At 41.3% G+C, this 17862-nt stretch overlaps 1 protein-coding gene across 3 annotated transcripts in view; it reads left to right on the top strand.

The window, feature by feature from the left end:
* TOPAZ1 (testis and ovary specific TOPAZ 1) overlaps positions 1–17862 on the top strand; it is a 97031-nt gene that overhangs the window by 42592 nt on the left and 36577 nt on the right. For all 3 annotated transcript variants that reach the window (XR_013537276.1, XM_073003455.2, XM_020799488.3), the window contains exons 11-12: positions 10999–11091; positions 14826–14932. Coding sequence is in view for 2 of the 3 variants with exons in the window: in XM_073003455.2 (XP_072859556.2) it covers positions 10999–11091; positions 14826–14932 (200 nt within the window). In the remaining variant the exon portion in view is untranslated. The remainder of the gene's footprint in view (positions 1–10998; positions 11092–14825; positions 14933–17862) is intronic.

The following is a 17862-nucleotide window of genomic DNA, read 5'->3' as shown; positions in this document are numbered from 1 at the left end:
TTAGAATCTTGGGGAATCATACCAAAAAGAATACATGCCAGAAAGGTGTTCGACAACTCTTAAAGGGACAGGATGTATTGATCTAGGTAGAAACGTGTGGATGTAGTAATTTGGTTCAAACCAAACCATACCAACAGCAATACATATATATGGACAGACTCTACCCTAGGATGATGGTAACAAGAGACCTTTGGGTAGTGTGGGTGACATATAAGTTAAATAAATAAATAAATAAATAAATACATAAATAAATAAATAAATAAATAAACAAACAAACAAACAAACCATCCCATCTAGATATGGCCCTCTGGCAGCCCTGGCACATTTGGGGGGGGGGACAGACTGGAAACAGTTCTTCACACATCACTTCATTAGGTTCCTTATGCAACTTATACAATCTTGTTTCAGCATGTATTTCTTTCATATTGTGTTTATTTTTTTAACTATTTTATTACTTATACAAAACAACAAAGTAACAAAAACAACGAAAGATAACAAAAAGTAAACATCCATACTATATATATAGATCAGAGATTTTGCCATAGTCTAAGTCATCTAACATCATCAAAGGGCTCTTGTAAGTACTGGTTCGCCACGATCATTTCTTCCCCTGAGTTCCTGTCTGTTTCTGGACCCAATTGTACATCAGCTTCCAGCTTTCCTTTACAAAGTGTCTCAGCTGATCCCATATTGCCTCTGAAAGCATATCTAGTTCTGCAATATCCAGTAGCTTCTTTAATAGCTACTTGTATCATTGGTATTTCTCTATTCTTCCATTTTTGGGCCCAGAGTAACCTGACTGTTGTGTATATATACAGTAGACTATATTTTGTTTTTTAATCAATGATCTCTGGCATTATATTCAATAACATTTCAGGTTTAAAACTTAGTTTTTGCTGGACAATTACTTGTGACATTTCCCAAACCTGTAACCATTTTTTTTGGTTTTTCACATGACCAGCATACATGATAAGTCCCTGGATTTTTTTTACATTTCCACCAAGCATTGCTGATCCCTTCTGACCTTTTTGCCAATCTTTTTGCCATTTTAGGGATGTTTTCTCTAAAATTAACTGGTTTAATCAACTTATAATTATCTTTACACATTTTTGTTCAGTCATCAATATCAATATTATAAGCAAAGTTTTGTACCCGTTTGACCATAACCACCTTCACCCTCTCATCTTCTAGGTCATACTCTATTAAATATGTATAGTTTTTATGTTTTTTTTTTTGTTTAGAGCCATAGTTCATCCATCTGAACTTTCCTTTTTATATCTTGATTCTAATTTCAGCATTGACTACCAATCTGTTGATAGACCGTATCTCTCTAAATCTTGTTTATTTTTCGGAGTTTGATCTCTAGTTAACAAGTCTTTATACGTGAATAGAGCTACCTCCTGGCTTAACACTTTTATTCTTATAAGTTTGCACTTGAAATTTTTGCAATATTAAACATAGTGCTTTCCTCACAATATGTTCTAAGAAATGTGTCTGTTCTCCTTCACGTCCTCTGTGAATCACACTCATGGGTATTCTGCGGCTGAGCAGGAAAAGTTGGAGACTTCTATAGCTTTAAGAGCTCTGTGCTGGGGGACCTCCCATGGAGATTACATCACCACCCCAGCACAGAGCACGCCAGTTCCGTTTCCTGCCACCACTGTGTGCAGCACGGTTGGCACTTCTCCCTTTGTTCCTGAAAAAGAAAGTAAGTTTTTCCTTGGACTGACCTCCCGGTTTTCATATTTTGGCTTGTACTGACTACTCTCTGATACAAGGTACTGTTAATGGAAAAGGAGCCTCCTTTCAAACGCTGCGTTGATTGCAACGCAAAGTTTTCAACGAAAGACAGCCATTCCAGCTGCCTCTTTTGTTTGGGGGGGGGCACAAACCGGCTTCTTGTGCCTATTGTAAAGCCTTTACGAAGCTGGCTCTCAAACACAGGCAGGATAGGCTCACAGCCTTCCTTTGGTCAAAGTCCTTAGACCCGCTTGCCATGGACCCCCCCAAGAGCGCCGCCGTCTGAGGCATCATTACCGCGCTGTCCCATGAGATCAAAGAGGATCTCCTCTGGTTCGAGGTTGACAGTCGCTGCCGCGTCGAGACCTCCCTCGAGCCCAGCTAAGGCTAAGAGGAAACATCCAGCTTCAGTGGCTGTTTCTCCAGTCCTTCCTGCAGTCAAGCTCATGCAACTTCCAGGTGACTCATACCACCCTCGAGCCCGATCGCTCCAGCTTCTCCAGCTGAAAGCCTTCCAGCTCGACCAGCCAGGGCCTCTCCTCAAGCTCATTCAGTGGCTCAGATTCCTGAGCCCACAGAACCAGCCCGTAAGAAGAGGAAAACTAAGCACCTCAAGCCCGAGGCACCTGCGCCTCCACTAGCTCCAGTCCAACAGCCCTCGAGCTCAATACCATTCGGGCTCAGTGGACCTACTCTGCCTCCGTTTGATGTAGCCTCGTTCCTGGCTTTCCAGCAGTGGCAGGGTTTTTGCAAACAGTTCCAGCAACTTTCACCTTATGCTGCAACTACCTGCCAAGGTCCAACTGCTGTTCCTCAGTTTTTGGCCCCACCTGTGACTGCTTCCTCCATGCCTTCGGTTCCTCCTATTCAACAACCCTAAGCTACATCCCAGATAGATCCTTGTGTCAACTGAGATGACTTTCTGGATTTTGGCTCTGAGGATGAGGAAGGTTCGCCTGGCTCGTCTCCTAACCACAGCCCGTTCCTACCTTCGGCTTCAGAGTCTGATGAGGATGACCAGGCTGGACTGCCCCCGCCGGATACCCCTGCTAAAGCACCCACAGTTGACAGTCATCCTCCATCGCCATCAGAGAACTATACTGCCTACACTCAGTTAGGCGTATGGCAGAGGTACTAGACTTGTCTGTAGTGCAACCTACTTTGCCTAAACCAGACAAGGTCTTTGAGGATATGGTTAAAGATCAGCTGGTGCCCATCAAGCTGGCATTCATACCTTCCCTCCTCACCTTGGCAAAAGAGGCATGGGCTAGACCTTCAGCTTCCCTGCTGGTCCTGAGATGCGCAGAAAACCTCTACAAAGTTCATGGGGATGATACAGACTTTCTTCAGCTACATCCCACCCCCAACTCTTGGGTAATTGACGCCTCACAACCTGCCGCTCGAACCAGAGCTAACCAGGCTCCATCCGACAAGGAAGGCAAGAAGCTAGATGCGCTAGGACGGAGGCAATTTGCCACCTTTGCTCTTCATGTCGCCAATTACTTGGCAACCATGGGGGCTTACCATCGCCACCTGTGGAGCTTGCCTTTTCCAGCAATCAATGCCGCCCCAGAAGATCTGAAGACATCAGCATTGGCAAGTTACCAAGATGCGGTTGCCCTTGCTTGTCAAGAAAGAGAGGCTGCGCGTCACCTGGCTGATATTTCTGCTAAGCAGTTGGTCACTGCTGTAGCACTGAGGAGGCATGCCTGGCTTAGATCCGCCAACCTCGCGGAGGATGTCAAAGCGAAAATCGAAGACATGCCCTTTGATGACACCCTGAAAAATTTAATTGACCACCGTAAAACGGCCAAAGTCATCGCGGCTACCTTTACTTTGAAGAGCTCATCACGTAGGTCTTATTCTGCTAGACCTATGACAGACTTAGGTTCCAGCAAAGCTCTTATCGGAGCCGACCACTCCAACAATCCAGCCTACTGAGGCAACACCAACCCCGTCGGCAGGATCCCAAGCCTAAGCAGCAAGTTTAGTTTATTTAAGCTATCAGCACCCTCATTGTCTAGTATTCGTTTAGCACAATTTTTTGATGCCTGGAGGGCTATCACCTCTGATTCTTGGGTTCTCATTATCATTGCCACCGGTTATACCGAGTTTCATTCTATGCCTTGCACGGGACTTTTGAGAGACACAGCCTCTTCTCCTGTTTTGTGTGAGGAAGTGCAGAAGCTACTTTCCAAGGATGCCATTGTGTTAGTGAAAAAACCGGACATCCTTGTTAGCTTTTTCTCTCGGTACTTTATTGTGCCTAAAAAAGATGGTGGGCTTTGACCCATCCTTGATTTGAGGCCATTGAACTTTTACATTACGGCCAAGAAATTCCGAATGGTCTCCTTAGATTCCACTATACAGATGCTCAGACAAGGCAACTGGTTTGCTCTCATTGATCTAAAAGATGCTTATTTTAATATTAGTATCCACCCTGAGTTCCGTTGGTTCCTCCGTTTTTCGCTAGACAGCATGACCTTTGAATTTAAGGCACTCCCATTTGGGCTGTTTACGTCGCCTAGAGTATTTACAAAATGTGTGGCTCTGGTGGCTGCTTACTTACGTTTACAAGGCATCACAGTTTTTCCCTGTTTAGATGATTGGTTGCTGGTAGCGTCATCTGCTGAAACTCTGTCTCGACAAACTGATTTTACTTTATCTCTTCTCTCCAACCTTGGTTTGCAGGTAAATTACGAGAAGTCCACCTTGGTGCCTACTCAAATCGTCACCTATATAGGAGGCGTGTTGGATGCAGTCGTAGGCCGTGCTTTTGTTCCAGACAACCACATCCTAAAGATTCATCACTTACTACCGTGCTTCACCCCCAGTGCAGAAGTCCAAGCCTTGCTTGTACAGCGACTTCTAGGACTTATGGCCTCTACCACGGCGGTCGTTCAACATGCCAGACTGAGGATGAGGCCTCTCCAATCTTGGTACCAGGACTCGTTCGATCCACTCGTCGATCCACCTTCTAAGCTGCTGTTGGTGACGCAGGAGCTGGCGGAGCAACTAGCTTGGTGGTCACTCCGTTCTAATCTGCTAGTAGGTCGTCCCTTTGGACCCCTACAACCCTTCATCCAACTCACCACGGATGCGAGTCTCTCAGGCTGGGGAGCACACTGCCTGAACCTCACAGCCAACAGCCACTGGACTCCGCCAGAAGTTGTGTTGAACATCAATGCCCTGGAACTTCTAGCAGTTTTCAAAGCACTCTGAGCATTCGAGCGCCTACTCTCGAACAAGGTGGTACAAGTGACTTCGGACAACACCACTGTCATATACTACCTCAACAAACAGGGCGGGACCCACTCTCGTCAACTGCTTCATCTCACTGTTCAAATTTGGGACTGGTGCTGTGCGCGCCACATTTTCCTGGTAGCAGTACATGTAGCATCAGCGGACAATGTGTTAGCAGATCGACTCAGCAGGTCTCCGGAAATGTCTCACGAATGGGCGTTAGACCAAGCGGTCTTCTCTTCCATCTGCCAGAGATGGGGTATCCCATTGTCTGGACCTGTTTGCGTCTGCTGTCAATGCCAAGTGTGACAGGTACTGTTCCTGTGCGAGGATGGGATCCCACTTGGAAGGAGATGCGTTCATGGTGTCATGGACAACCGGTCTCATATACGCGTTCCCTCTGATCCCCCTGATACAGAAAACAGTAATCAAAATCTGTCAGGATTGGGCCAACGTGATTTTCATCGCTCCTTGGTGGCCATGACAACCCTGGTTCGCTCCTTTGTTACAGATGGCGTCAGATCACTTCCGACTCCCCAATCTTCCACACCTACTATCCCTCCACGAGGACAGGACCTTCCATCCAGACCTGGACTGTCTTCATCTTACGGCCTGGAGACTGGACCTTCGATAGAGTATGTGTTGAACCAGGCTTGCCGACCCTCTACTCTCGCTACCTATGCTCGGAAATGGACATCCTTCTGTGACTTTGCAGTAGATCACGGTGTACCTTCATGCCCTACCACTCTTGACACACTACTGCAATATCTCCTTGTTCTCTTTCACCATGGCTTATCTCATTCCACTCTGAAAGTCTACATCTCTGCAATTGTTGCATATCAGCCTCCCCTCTCGGATGCAGCATGGCTGTTTCAGCACCCAGTACTGAAGAGATTCCTTAAGGGTCTTCGCAACATGCGTCCAGCTTACAGGCCGCCCACTCCCCAGTGGTCACTTCAGCTTGTTCTGTGCAAGTTGATGTCTCCTCCCTTTGAACCGCTGGCTACTGCGTCCCTGCGGTTACTCACCTTCAAGACAGCTTTCCTTCTGGCAGTCACTTCAGCTAGAAGGGCAAGTGAGCTTACGGCCCTACGGGCAGACCAGCCTTTCATACAGTTTCATCCAGACAAGGTCACCCTTTTTCCAGATGTCTCCTTTCTCCCGAAGGTTGCGACTTCCTTCCATCTGTACCAACTGATAGTCCTGCCCACATTCTTCCCGAATCCTACAACTAACATCAAGAAGGCTCTCCACTCTCTTGATGTCAAGCGGGTTTTATTTATTTATTTATTCATTCAATTTATATGCCGCCCAAACTACCCAGAGGTTTTGGTGTACTACTGTACATTTCCCGCACAGCGTCCTTTCGTAAATCTCCACGACTGTTTGTATCGTTTCTGGAGAGTTCGATGGGTGCTCCAGTGTCTGCTCAGACCTTCTCCAGATGGGTGGTGTCTACTATCAAGCTTGCTTATGAGATCGCTCACAAGCCTCTACCTGCTACTGTCAGAGCCCACTCTACCAGAGCCATGACCTCGTCCATGGCATTTCTTCGTGGTGTCGACCTTGCTGATGTCTGCAAAGCTGCTACTTGGTCTACACCCTTCACCTTTGCAGCCCACTATTGCCTCGACGTTCGAGCTAAAGCAGAGGCTGCTGTCGGTAGAGCTGTTCTGGCTTCTGTCCTATCATGACGCCCACCTCCGTGTAAGTCAGCTTGCTAGTCACCCATGAGTGTGATTCGCAGAGGACGTGAAGGAGAAAAGAGGTTACCTACCTGTAACTCTGGTCCTTCGAACAGTCCTCTGTGAATTCACACTACCCACCCACCTCCCGCTGTACGTCCCAACTATCTATGGTTGATACACACAGTGGCGTCAGTTCTTTGAAACTGGTGTGCTCTGTGCCGGGGTGGTGATGTAATCTCCGTGGGAGGTCCCCCAGCACAGAGCTCTTAAAGCTATAGAAGCCTCCGACTTTTCCTGCTCAGCCGCAGAATACCCATGAGTGTGAATTCACAGAGGACTGTTCGAAGAACCAGACTTACAACTAGGTAACTTCTTTGAATTTTCCATACCATACATATGCGTGCCAACTCATCCTTAAATCATGACCTTCCAATTTCAACAGTCTTTGATTTTCTAATGTTATCCATTCTTTTATCCAAACCGTAGTGCAGGTGTTGTAATTTAATAGCCAATTCAGTAGTCCTATCATCCTCTCTCTTTGTAAGTCTTGTAGTGCTCTAAGCCACCTAGAGTGGTCACAATTGACTAGATAGGCGGGGTATAAATTAAATAAATAAATAAATAAATAAATAAATAAATAAATAAATAAATAAATAAATAAATAAATAAATAAATAAATAAGTAAGTTTTATTCTTGGCTGTTTGGCTTTCGAGACAAATTTTGAGATCAGGTTGTCCAGGTCCTTAAAGTATTTATAATTTAACAGAATTGGTAATTTTTGAAACAAAAATAGCAATTTTGGTAAAATGTTCGTCTTTATTATTGAGATTCATCCCATCATTGAGATTTGCAGCTTATTCCAATGTTCCAAATCTCTCTGTATTTCTGGATTGAAAGATAATTTTCTTTCATCAAATTACTTGTCTTTTCTGTAATAGTTACTCCTAAATAGTTAACCTTCTGTACTTCCTCAAAACTATTACTCATTATTAATTTTTCCACAGCCTCTCTATTCGTATTTTTTAGTCAGAAATTTCATTTTTGGTAGCTTATTTTAAGTCCTGCAACATCTCCAAACTCTTCTATTGTTCCCAATAGTTCTTCCATACTGTCTAGTGGATTTTCTAGTATCAGTGCTAAGTGGTCAGCATAAACTTGTAACTTATAGTCTTCTCCCCTGATTCTAAGGCCACTAATTCCAGTATTTCCTCTTATTTGTCTGTTCAGAATGTCTTGGGTTAGAATAAATAGCGGAGATAGAGGGCAGCCCTGCCTCATGCCTTATTCGATTTGGATATCTTCAGTTATTTGACCATTGACTTTGATCTTAGCCTTCTGTTTTGTATATATTGGTATAATTGCTTGAAAAAAATTTCCTTCTGCCCCCATCTTCTTTACTTGCAATAACATAAACTCCCAGTTCACGTTATCGAAGGCTTTTTCCATGTCTAGGAAGATCAGCATCATTTGTTTTTCTGGATGTGTTTCATAATATTCCAAAATGTCTATTAATTGATCTTATATTTGGCATTAGTTTCCATTTGGGGATTAAGCCTGTTTGATCCTTATGTGTCATTTCCATAGGTACCTTCTTTATTCTGGTTGCCCAGATGGTTGCATATATCTTGTAATCAACATTCAAAAGAGAGAGTGGTCTATAGTTCTTAATTTGTTTCCTTTCCGCCCCTGCTTTATGTATTAGGGAGATATGCACTTCTTTCCATGAATCCGGGATTTTTCCTTTACTTTCAATGCAATCCATTAACTCTTTAAAATGTGGAGTTATGGTTTCTTCCGATACTTTATAATATTTGACTAAGAGACCATCTAGTCCAGGGGCTTTACCATTTTTCTGTTTTTTCCATACCTCCACAATTTCACTTGTCGTAATTGATTTACAGTGGTTCTTTGGAGAGTACACAAGGCTGCTTCAGTGTCATTTCAGTGTTATTCTTCTTCTCTAGGACTTAGAGGGTTAAAGTTGAGAGGCTTTTCAAGAGTTTCCGCCCCTGCCTCTTCCCCCTCTGGGGATGTTACAACTGAGTTGTTACAAATGAGTTCTTTGATTCTTTTCGTATTCATTCACACTGCCTAACCAGCTCCTTCCTAAATCTCTCCTGGTTTCTCTGAAATAACCACCCAAAACACACGATCCTATGCTGCCTCTTATCCTCCTTTTCTTCCTTTCTTCCTCAGAAGGGATCTGTTTGTAGAAAGAGCTAGACTTTATTACTCACTTTCCCCTTTGATACTGATTATCCTTTCAAGGGTGAATATCTCTCGATCTGGGCGAACTATGCAGCTAATTTACCCAAAATGTTGACAGTTGGATCTTCTGTCTAGGGAGAGAAATCACCCAAGGGACAGATTGCAGTCCGTTCCCCTTTGCTTCCTCAATCCCTGCGGACACAGGAGGTGTTCTCCTATACCCTTCCCTCGTCTCTTCGAGGGGATCTCAGTCCACTGTATGCAGCAATGTTTTATCGGAGCCCCGAGATGTCCTGCTGCTCTCGCTGCTCGCCCCGCTCCCTCCCGCCCTTTCATATTATGTTTATGACTGTAACTCAACAAGATTTCAGTCATAGTGTCTTTGCTAGTGTTTTGATACTTAATGATAGTTTCCTTTTATGCTCATATCTTTTCTGATCCAAATGTATTTATTTAGCTGTAATCTTATTCAGTCTTAAAGCTATGATAGATAACTAAATTTTAAAGCCATTGCTAAGGGAAGATAAGTATAAGAAACTAATTGTATTTTTTCTTGGTTTGGGTATTATGGTTATTTTAGCTTCTTTCCATGTAGTAGGGGTTGTAAAGGGTCAGTTTCATTAATTACTGTTGCCAGACTTAATTTTAGTTGAGAAAGTTCTAAACATTCCAACTGTTAGGCCATTTGACCCCAGAAGTTTATTACGTTTCATTTTATTAATAGAGTTTTTCTAATGGAGAAAGGAGCTGCAAACAAGTCCCTCTCTTAGTATGTGATTTTTTGGGACATTAATTTCCTGAAGAAATGCACTAGTGACTTCTTCTCAAGGTTGTTCTGACAAATATAATTCTCCATACAATATTTTAAACTTTTCCATTATGATTTCTGTTAATGTTAGTCTTTTTTGATTCACAGAAATATAATTAGATTTTTTCCCTTCATTCTTTCATCAAGGTTCTTATGAAAGATTTTTAAGAGTTACTACCAGACTCATAATGTGTCTTCTAGCATTTTTCATTCCCTCTGGTTTATAAGATATTTTGCACTTCAGCTGCATCTTTAAAAGTTCTACATTTGCTGTAACATCTAATTTTCATGTTGTCTTCTGCAGTGTTTTCTGCTATTAAATATGAGTAACCAGTTCCTGTTCTTCTATTGTTGTTTTAATTTAGAGGATTTTTTGATTCTTATAGAAGTATCCCATATTACTAGCCAGCTAACTTCAGAATAACATTTAAAAAAAAAAAAATCTCATTGGTATTCCTTCCTATATATTCCTGCCTCTCTTCTCTTACAATCAACCAATTTCCAAACCTCCACTGATTAAAAGTACTTTCCCCAGTCTCCCATGTTAATACCACTGGTGCATGGTCCGCATAAACCATTGGTTTAATGCTGTTCTTTCAAGTCTTCACTGTTATCTGTGGGGAGATACCAGAAAGGTCTATTCTAGAGTAATAATTGTGTAAGTAACAGGAGAAAGTGTATCTTATTGTCTTTATCAAATAACCTCCATTTGTCCCAGAACTGGTGTGTTTATAAAGATCTTAAAAATGTTTTAAGTAATGACTTAGCTTTATCATTATTACTTGATCTATCTGTTTTAGAGTTAATAAATAAATATTTAGAGTTAACGATTACCTTGCTTTGTCTTCTGTGTGTGTTAAAGTTGTGAAAACTGTAGACGTAGGATTGGCTGGGCTCCAGTGGAGTTTGGCTATTGTATTGACTTTATTCATTTCAAGAAATGATTTATTAAAGGTTCCATTGTGCATGTGCACAAATAGGTATTCCCCACTACCATTAGCATCTCAATGAACCTGCTGCTATGATGGCTTTTATATGACTCAGTTACTAAAACAGATTATTAGCGGCATCTGAAAATCATGTAGAATTGGAAAGGCATTGCTTTTCATACCAGAAACCGTACTGACTGATGCTAGAGATTTCTCAAGTGATGTTGCATGGACATCAGATCCTAGCTATTCAGAAGTGGCTTAGGATGATTAATGTAATTAATGCATTTCAGACTGAAATTTCATCTTGCATTTTGTTAACAAATTCATTAAATGTATTTAGCTCTTATTATGCCTCTAATTCCTATTGTTTTTATTTAGCCAACAGTAGACATTCTTCTCCGAACGTTTGAACAAGTGGCTTCCATGAATTTAAAAGAGCTAGTACCTGACTTAATTGACGTTTCTTGTAAGGTATGTCTTGGATTGTTTGATTTCATCTTAATGTGTTGTTTTATTCATGATTCTGCCTTTTTTGTTGTTTTGTTTTCCTGCTATATATTGGGCTAAATCCTGTTGGCACAGTTACACTGGAGTTAGTATGATCAGGGCGTCAGAAATAATTAAATGAAATTAATAGATAGTTTCCTATCCCCTCATATAGATTCCATGGTTCCCTAGGGCTCCCTTTTGCCCTGAGGGAAACTTTGGTAGCCTTGGGTCCGGGGGTAGAGGAGCTTTTGATAGTCAAAGATCACTGCCAGGAGTCCCAGTTCCAGCAGTGGATACCTGGTGAGGATTTTACTTAGTACTAAAGGTTCCCCCATACCCAAGGCTTCCAGAGGCTTCCGCAGGGCAAAAAAAAGGGGGGGGAGGGAGCTCTGGGGAACTTTGGAATCTGTAATGAGGGGATAGAAAATTTTCAATCAATTTAAATTATTATTGTCACCAGAACTCCACCACTGGAATCAGGAGTACTGAAGGTGACTCTTGACTTTTAAAGGCTCTTCCGCACTCAGGTCTTGAAGCTCCCAAAGGCTTCCTCGGGGCCTAGGGAGCCTCAGAATCTGAAATGGGGGAATAAGAAACTTTCAGTTAATTTAAATTGCATATTTGTAATACCCATATCCAGTTTACGGTAGTATAACTATGGGAAAAGGATATTGCCCATTGTCTCATCAGTCGCATGATCTGTGTTCTCATTTACCTTTATAGCAAGCAAGCAAAATAAGTTTATTGCGTGGCACACAGGCCATTGCAACATACATGAGTTAAAACAATATAGACAACATAATAAAGCCCATTACAATATAATACAATATTAAAAGCCATTTAGAATCAAATCAAGTTGATTTTATTATGGCACAAAGTTTCAACATCTAACGAGAGGGCAAAGGCAGATGGAAGGCATTAACCATTGCCAGCAGCAAGCACTTATCACGAGGGAAATAATCCCAAAGACACAATTACTTATTGACTTAATTGATACAGGCAGGGGATACAGATTTCATTTTTAACAATGTAGAGATCAACCATGCCATTCAGAAAATGACAAATTTGTCTCTGTCGGAAAGTAGGATCTAAAGCTTTTCTTGATCAGAATTACTAGAATGTTTTTGTAAAACATGGTTGAGAAATGCGATAGGTCTCTAATAGTGGACAATAGAGGACTACATATGCGAAAATCTCCACTGATTTTTGGTCACAAGAGCAAACTCAGGATATGGAATTTGTGTCTAGCGTCCTAATAAACTGACTAGTGGCAATATATCAAAATGTGCCCGAGTAAAATCTTTTCTATAATCAAAACTCATTAAATCAGTAAAATAAGATGGAAGATTTAAAGGCAAGGGTTAAATGTTCTTATATAAAGGGGCCATTTTTAGGGTGCCTAACAAACCTAAATTGGTTTGAACCCAGTGGTCGGACAATCTCTGTTTCAGTAAATGTTTTGCAGCAGATAGGCCAAGGTGTCTCACATACTCTTCAGAGAATCCAAGTTTAGCAACTAGTTGCAGTGCAAAAAGTTTCCATGATCTAAAATTCATCTCCCCATATGATATTAAAAATTCTGACTGGGTGATGAACAAAACTTTCAGCTAGTAATTACCGTATTTTTCGCACCATAAGATGCACTTTCCCCCCACAAAACAGGGGGGTGGAAAGTCTGTGCGTCTTATGGAGCGAAGAAAACAGATTATATTTTCCTGTTTTCTTCTCCTAAAAAATTGGTGTGTCTTATGGAAAGGTGCGTCTTATGGAGCGAAAAATATGGTAATTATTAGCTTATAGACTAATGTCATTATTGTCATTATTGACATTAGTCTATAAGCTAATAATTGATATTAGTACCAGTTCTAATCTAAGAAATGCTAAGAGGGTTGAAGGGGGGACTGTCAGAAGTAATCGAGCAAATTTATTTTGGATTACTTCTAGGGAGGTTAGGTTCCATATTTCAGCACCATATAGAATCTCGGGCAGTAGCTTGATTTTTGTAAATTTCACGGATGGGTGGGACCAAATGCCCTCCTCTACATTTATAAATTTCATACCAAATGGTGTAGGAAGAGTCACTTTAGACCAGTGTTCCCATTGTTGGGTCCACAGATGTTCTTCAACTAAAACCCCAGAAGCCTTTTCCACTAACTGTACTGGCCAGGTTCTTAATCGTGGTCTCTGTGAATGCACATGAATGGGTTAGACTGTGCCTGCGCAGGACTTCTCAGAATGTTCTAGAGCTTTAAAACATGTAATTAGTAGGACGTTCCCCTGTGGTGCGCATGCTCCGCCTGCCCATAATACCTCAGTTCCTTTTAGCCACCATTGAAATCAGATTCCTTTAGCTATTGCTAGAGCGAATTTCTAATATCTTAAGGTTATTCTGATCTTTGGACTGTTAAACGTTTATAACTCTTGAATTACAGACTTAATCTGGTTCTTTTATTTATGGACATTTCCCTGTGAGTTATCTTTTTGTTCTGATTCTCCCCCCCCTTTTCCCCCCCTTCCTGCCTTTTTTATGGCCTCTTCGGGCCCATTTAAGCGATGTGCTTTGTGTGCCACTAAGATTCCCTTCACTGACGGCCATGATCGCTGCTTATTTTGTCTGGGTGAGAGACACCAGACTGCCTTGGAGTGTAAGAAATTAACCAAACCAGTTCTCAAACTCCACTTGCAACGACTTCCGTCATATCTTTGGGAAAAGTCCCTGAGACCCTCCAGTCCTGCAACTATGGAATCTTGCTTTGCTCCTGTTTCTCGATCCAAGCCCTTTGTTCTATTGACCCATCCAATGGCCCCTGCTATTCCCACCTGAAAAACTTATTCGAAGGTACCCAACCCCAAAACTTCTTCGGCATCGATATTGACCTCAGTGTCGAAGTCGCCCTCAGCCTCAGCAAGGGGCCACTCTCCTAAAAAGAAAAGGGATGTGGTTAAACAGAAAAAGCCTAGACTTTGGTATCAATACCGAGCTTGTCCCAAGAGGGAGAGATGATCTGTCACTGTGATTGATGGGTGTCGTTAGCTGGTCTTTTGGTGTGCAGTGATCACCAGTCCTTGTAGCTGGGTAGAGTTCCTTGATGTTTTGCAGGCTGCATTTTTCAGTGCTGGGAGCCAGGCTTTGTTGAGTTTTAAACTTTCTTCTTTTTTCTTGGTCACCAGCAATCATTATGTTAGACTGAATAGGGAAGCGATTGAAATCCACAAACACCAGCAGAGCTTCAACAAAAATTAAGAAAGTTTAAAACTCAACAAGATAATCTCTCCCTCTTATCACAACAATACACCCACAACAAAAACACACTGATCACCACAATCACCCATCTCCTGAAAAGGACAAAAGCTGATCCCACAGCTATCCAAACACAACAATACACCCACAACAAAAAAACATGCTGATCATCACAATCACCCATCTCCTGAAAAGGACAAAAGCTGATCCCACAGCTATCCTACTCAACTATCCAAACAAATTGCACCAGAGCACAGAATTCTGACTCCTGTCCTCTGAAGAAGCCGGCCACAGAGGCTGGCAAAACATTAGGAAGAACAACCTTCAGAACATGTCCAAAGAGATCGAAAAACCCACAAAAACCATCAGATATTGACTGCTAATCACCTAGGAAATAGCCAAATAGCATTGGCATTCAGGGGTGGAGCTACTTATGTTTGTGCATATTTTTTTTGTTTTGTTTTGGCTACCATAGCTTGTGGATGCTGGAATGATCCTTGAATATGAACATGTAGGCTGTATCAGAAAGTTCCTAAGCCAACTACAACTTTCCAGTCAGGAAATAACTACTTTTACGTCCAGGTATATATTTTTCTCATACCATTTGTATTATAGCTAAAAAATAAATGTATTCTCCCAATCACAAGTGAAGGAGATGTCAATCTATGTAGCATTGCATAACTCAATAAGTACATTGTGATGTGAGGTATTTTATCATGTTTGTACTATATTGTTTTAGTAATAAGTTATATAGTATTTTATTGGTACTACACAGTGTTTTATTGACAGTACGTTGATTTCTTTTTATGTTGCATACTGTACTTTATTAAACATTGTTGAGGTAATATTGTGAAATAGTAAGATACAGCAGTGCCATGTTCAAAAGAACATATAACGTGCTAAAATGAATTACAAGGAATAAAAAAGGGTTCTTACTACAGAGGTGTTAGGGTCCAGTTCAGCTGTAACAATTTCCATGTAAGAAAACTATGTTTTATTAAACCGTGAGTGTGTATTATGCTTGTGTGCTCTGTGTGTTCCTTCTACCTTCCATTCTCTTGCACTACGCAGTTTTGCCATTTATTAAACTTCAATTTTTGTGTATTTTCTGAACCGAGACCTTAATCATGGAATTCAAACTGGAATGTGAAACAAGGATCAGATCCTGGTAAAATCAGTTTCCTGATTTAAATGTGAAAAAATATTGTTTATCAACCCTTAGAAATTTTGTAAATTAAATACAAGAAATAACATAGAAGAAAAGGAAGGAGCATGTGAGCAGAACTTTCAGGAGCTTTTTTCCCAGATAAATACAATTTTGCCTTAGGAATCAGATTTCTGGTTCCTGCATTTTGGCCCAAATTCAATTGTGTAGTTATACCTGTGGAATGTAAACAGCATAACTCACATTGGCTTCTTGCTGGCAGTTAACAAGTCTCTGCTTGGATTTTCAAGTGTATGCCAGTCTAGACAAGATGGAAGTGCTCCTGCTCAGTCAAAAGGCAGATCAAGGAATAGCAATTCAGCCTGTGCTGGATGGGGTTACACTCCCTCTGAAAACACAGGTGTGCAACTTGGAGGTGCTTTTGGATTCATCTCTAAGCCTGGATGCCCAGGTTTGGTGGTAGCCAGGAATGCCTTTGCACAGTTAAAACTGGTGTACCAGATACACCCCTTTCTTGAGAGGTCTGATTTAGTAACACATACATCTTGGCTGGACTGCTGTAATGTGCTCTACATGGGACTGCCTTTGGAAAGTGTTGGGAAACTCCAACAGGTCCAAAATGCCACAGCCAGATTGGTAACTAGGACTGGTTACAGGGAACATATAACTGCCCTGTTACAACAGCTCTACTGGTTGCTGATCCATTTCAAGGCACAATTCAAAGTGCTGATTTTAATCTATAAAGCCCTAAACAGACTTGGGGCCAACTCTGAAAGACCTCATCTCCCTCTATGAGCCTGTCTGGGCATTAAGATAATCAGGGGAGTCCTTTCTCAGTCCCACCACCCTCACAGGCACACTTGGTTGAGGATACAGGAAAAATCCTTCTCCGCTGCCCACCCACAGGAAGCCAGGCTGGATCCATCTTTGCTGTCTTTCCACAAATAGGCAAAGGCCTTACTCTTCAGCCAGGCTTTTCCTTAGTGTCAGGCTGTCGGAGAGGGTTTTTTCAAGTTGGATTGTTGTGCTCTGCTGCTTTTAGATGTGTTTTTGGATTGATTTTATTTACGGTTTTTAATATACTTTATTTATATACTTACTGTTTTTAGCTTTCAAATATTGTCCTTTTAATGATGTAAGCCACCTTGGGTCCTTTTAAGGAGAAAGGCAAGGTAAAATTATTTTAATAAATAAATAATAAATAACCCTACTTATTTCAGATGTGCCCCTGAAAATCCAAGCAGTTACTTAATATTTAAGCAGTAAGAAGCAATAAGATCTAGGCCTTTGATTTGGTTAGCATAATGCTGTTATTTTACAAATTTATGTTACTGGCATTTTTCCCCAGTTGTAATTTCTGTATCTAACTGAGGAAAGAGTCAGAACATGGCATGCCTTCAGTTTATATTAACTTGATCATCAGGATTTAGTTTCAGTGATATCTGAATTCTTTTGTCCTCCAAACTTTGGCATCCATTGGAGAAACCTGAGGGCTAATTATTTAATAAATTGCAGATTTTACCAGCACAGAGCTTCATTTCATTGTCTTATGCAAAGGGACTGCCTTCTGTCCTCATCACGAGAAGGTTCAGTACGCACTGTGTCTTGAAGCAGCATTGTCCCTTCATGTCTGAAGACTCGTGATACTGTTCCGCATCTCACATTCTATTGTATTTTGAAATCATGATTCTATACAGGAATTAGTTCCCTTCTTCCTTTTTAGATTTCTTGGAAGAAAAAGTAAATGTTATATTTCTTATTGTTTATCAGACACAATTCCTCTCTATTACCAAATTGGTTGCAAAACTATCCTATATCACAAGGACAAGAATTCAGATACTGGAAACTTGATCCACTTTACTACTTCAGTTATTTTAACTTTGAAAGACTAAATTTGCTTTTGTACATACCATTGTATTCCTTTTATTTGTGTGATTTTTGTTGACGGGTCGTGGTAACAATAAATATAGATATTAACACTTCTCTTCTGTCTAATAAACGATGGTTATAAAATGGAGTTTGTTACAGCTGAACGAAGTCATAAATGTTCAAACAATCCATTTATTCTGGCGCAGGTGTATGCAACATGTGGTCCTCAGCTGAATTTCATGCAAATAAGGGTGGCCCAAAGAAGAGAGGAAAGGTTTGGGCCAATGTGGTGGAAGAGAGGAGGGAAAGTCCTCTGCAAATTATCAGCTTAAACCTCTGGTGGGAGAAAGGTGGTGGTCTCATTTACCAATAGCATATAGTTCCAGGAAAATTACTCCCAACTGGGTGCAGTCTTCAACAGGACAAATATTTCCCTACTCCTCTTCTGGAACCTTCTGACAGGTAAAAGCAGGAGTTA

The sequence above is a fragment of the Pogona vitticeps genome, chromosome 6 (assembly GCF_051106095.1).
Source record: "Pogona vitticeps strain Pit_001003342236 chromosome 6, PviZW2.1, whole genome shotgun sequence".
NCBI lineage: Eukaryota > Metazoa > Chordata > Lepidosauria > Squamata > Agamidae > Pogona > Pogona vitticeps.
This window is presented reverse-complemented; position numbering and strand designations above follow the sequence as displayed.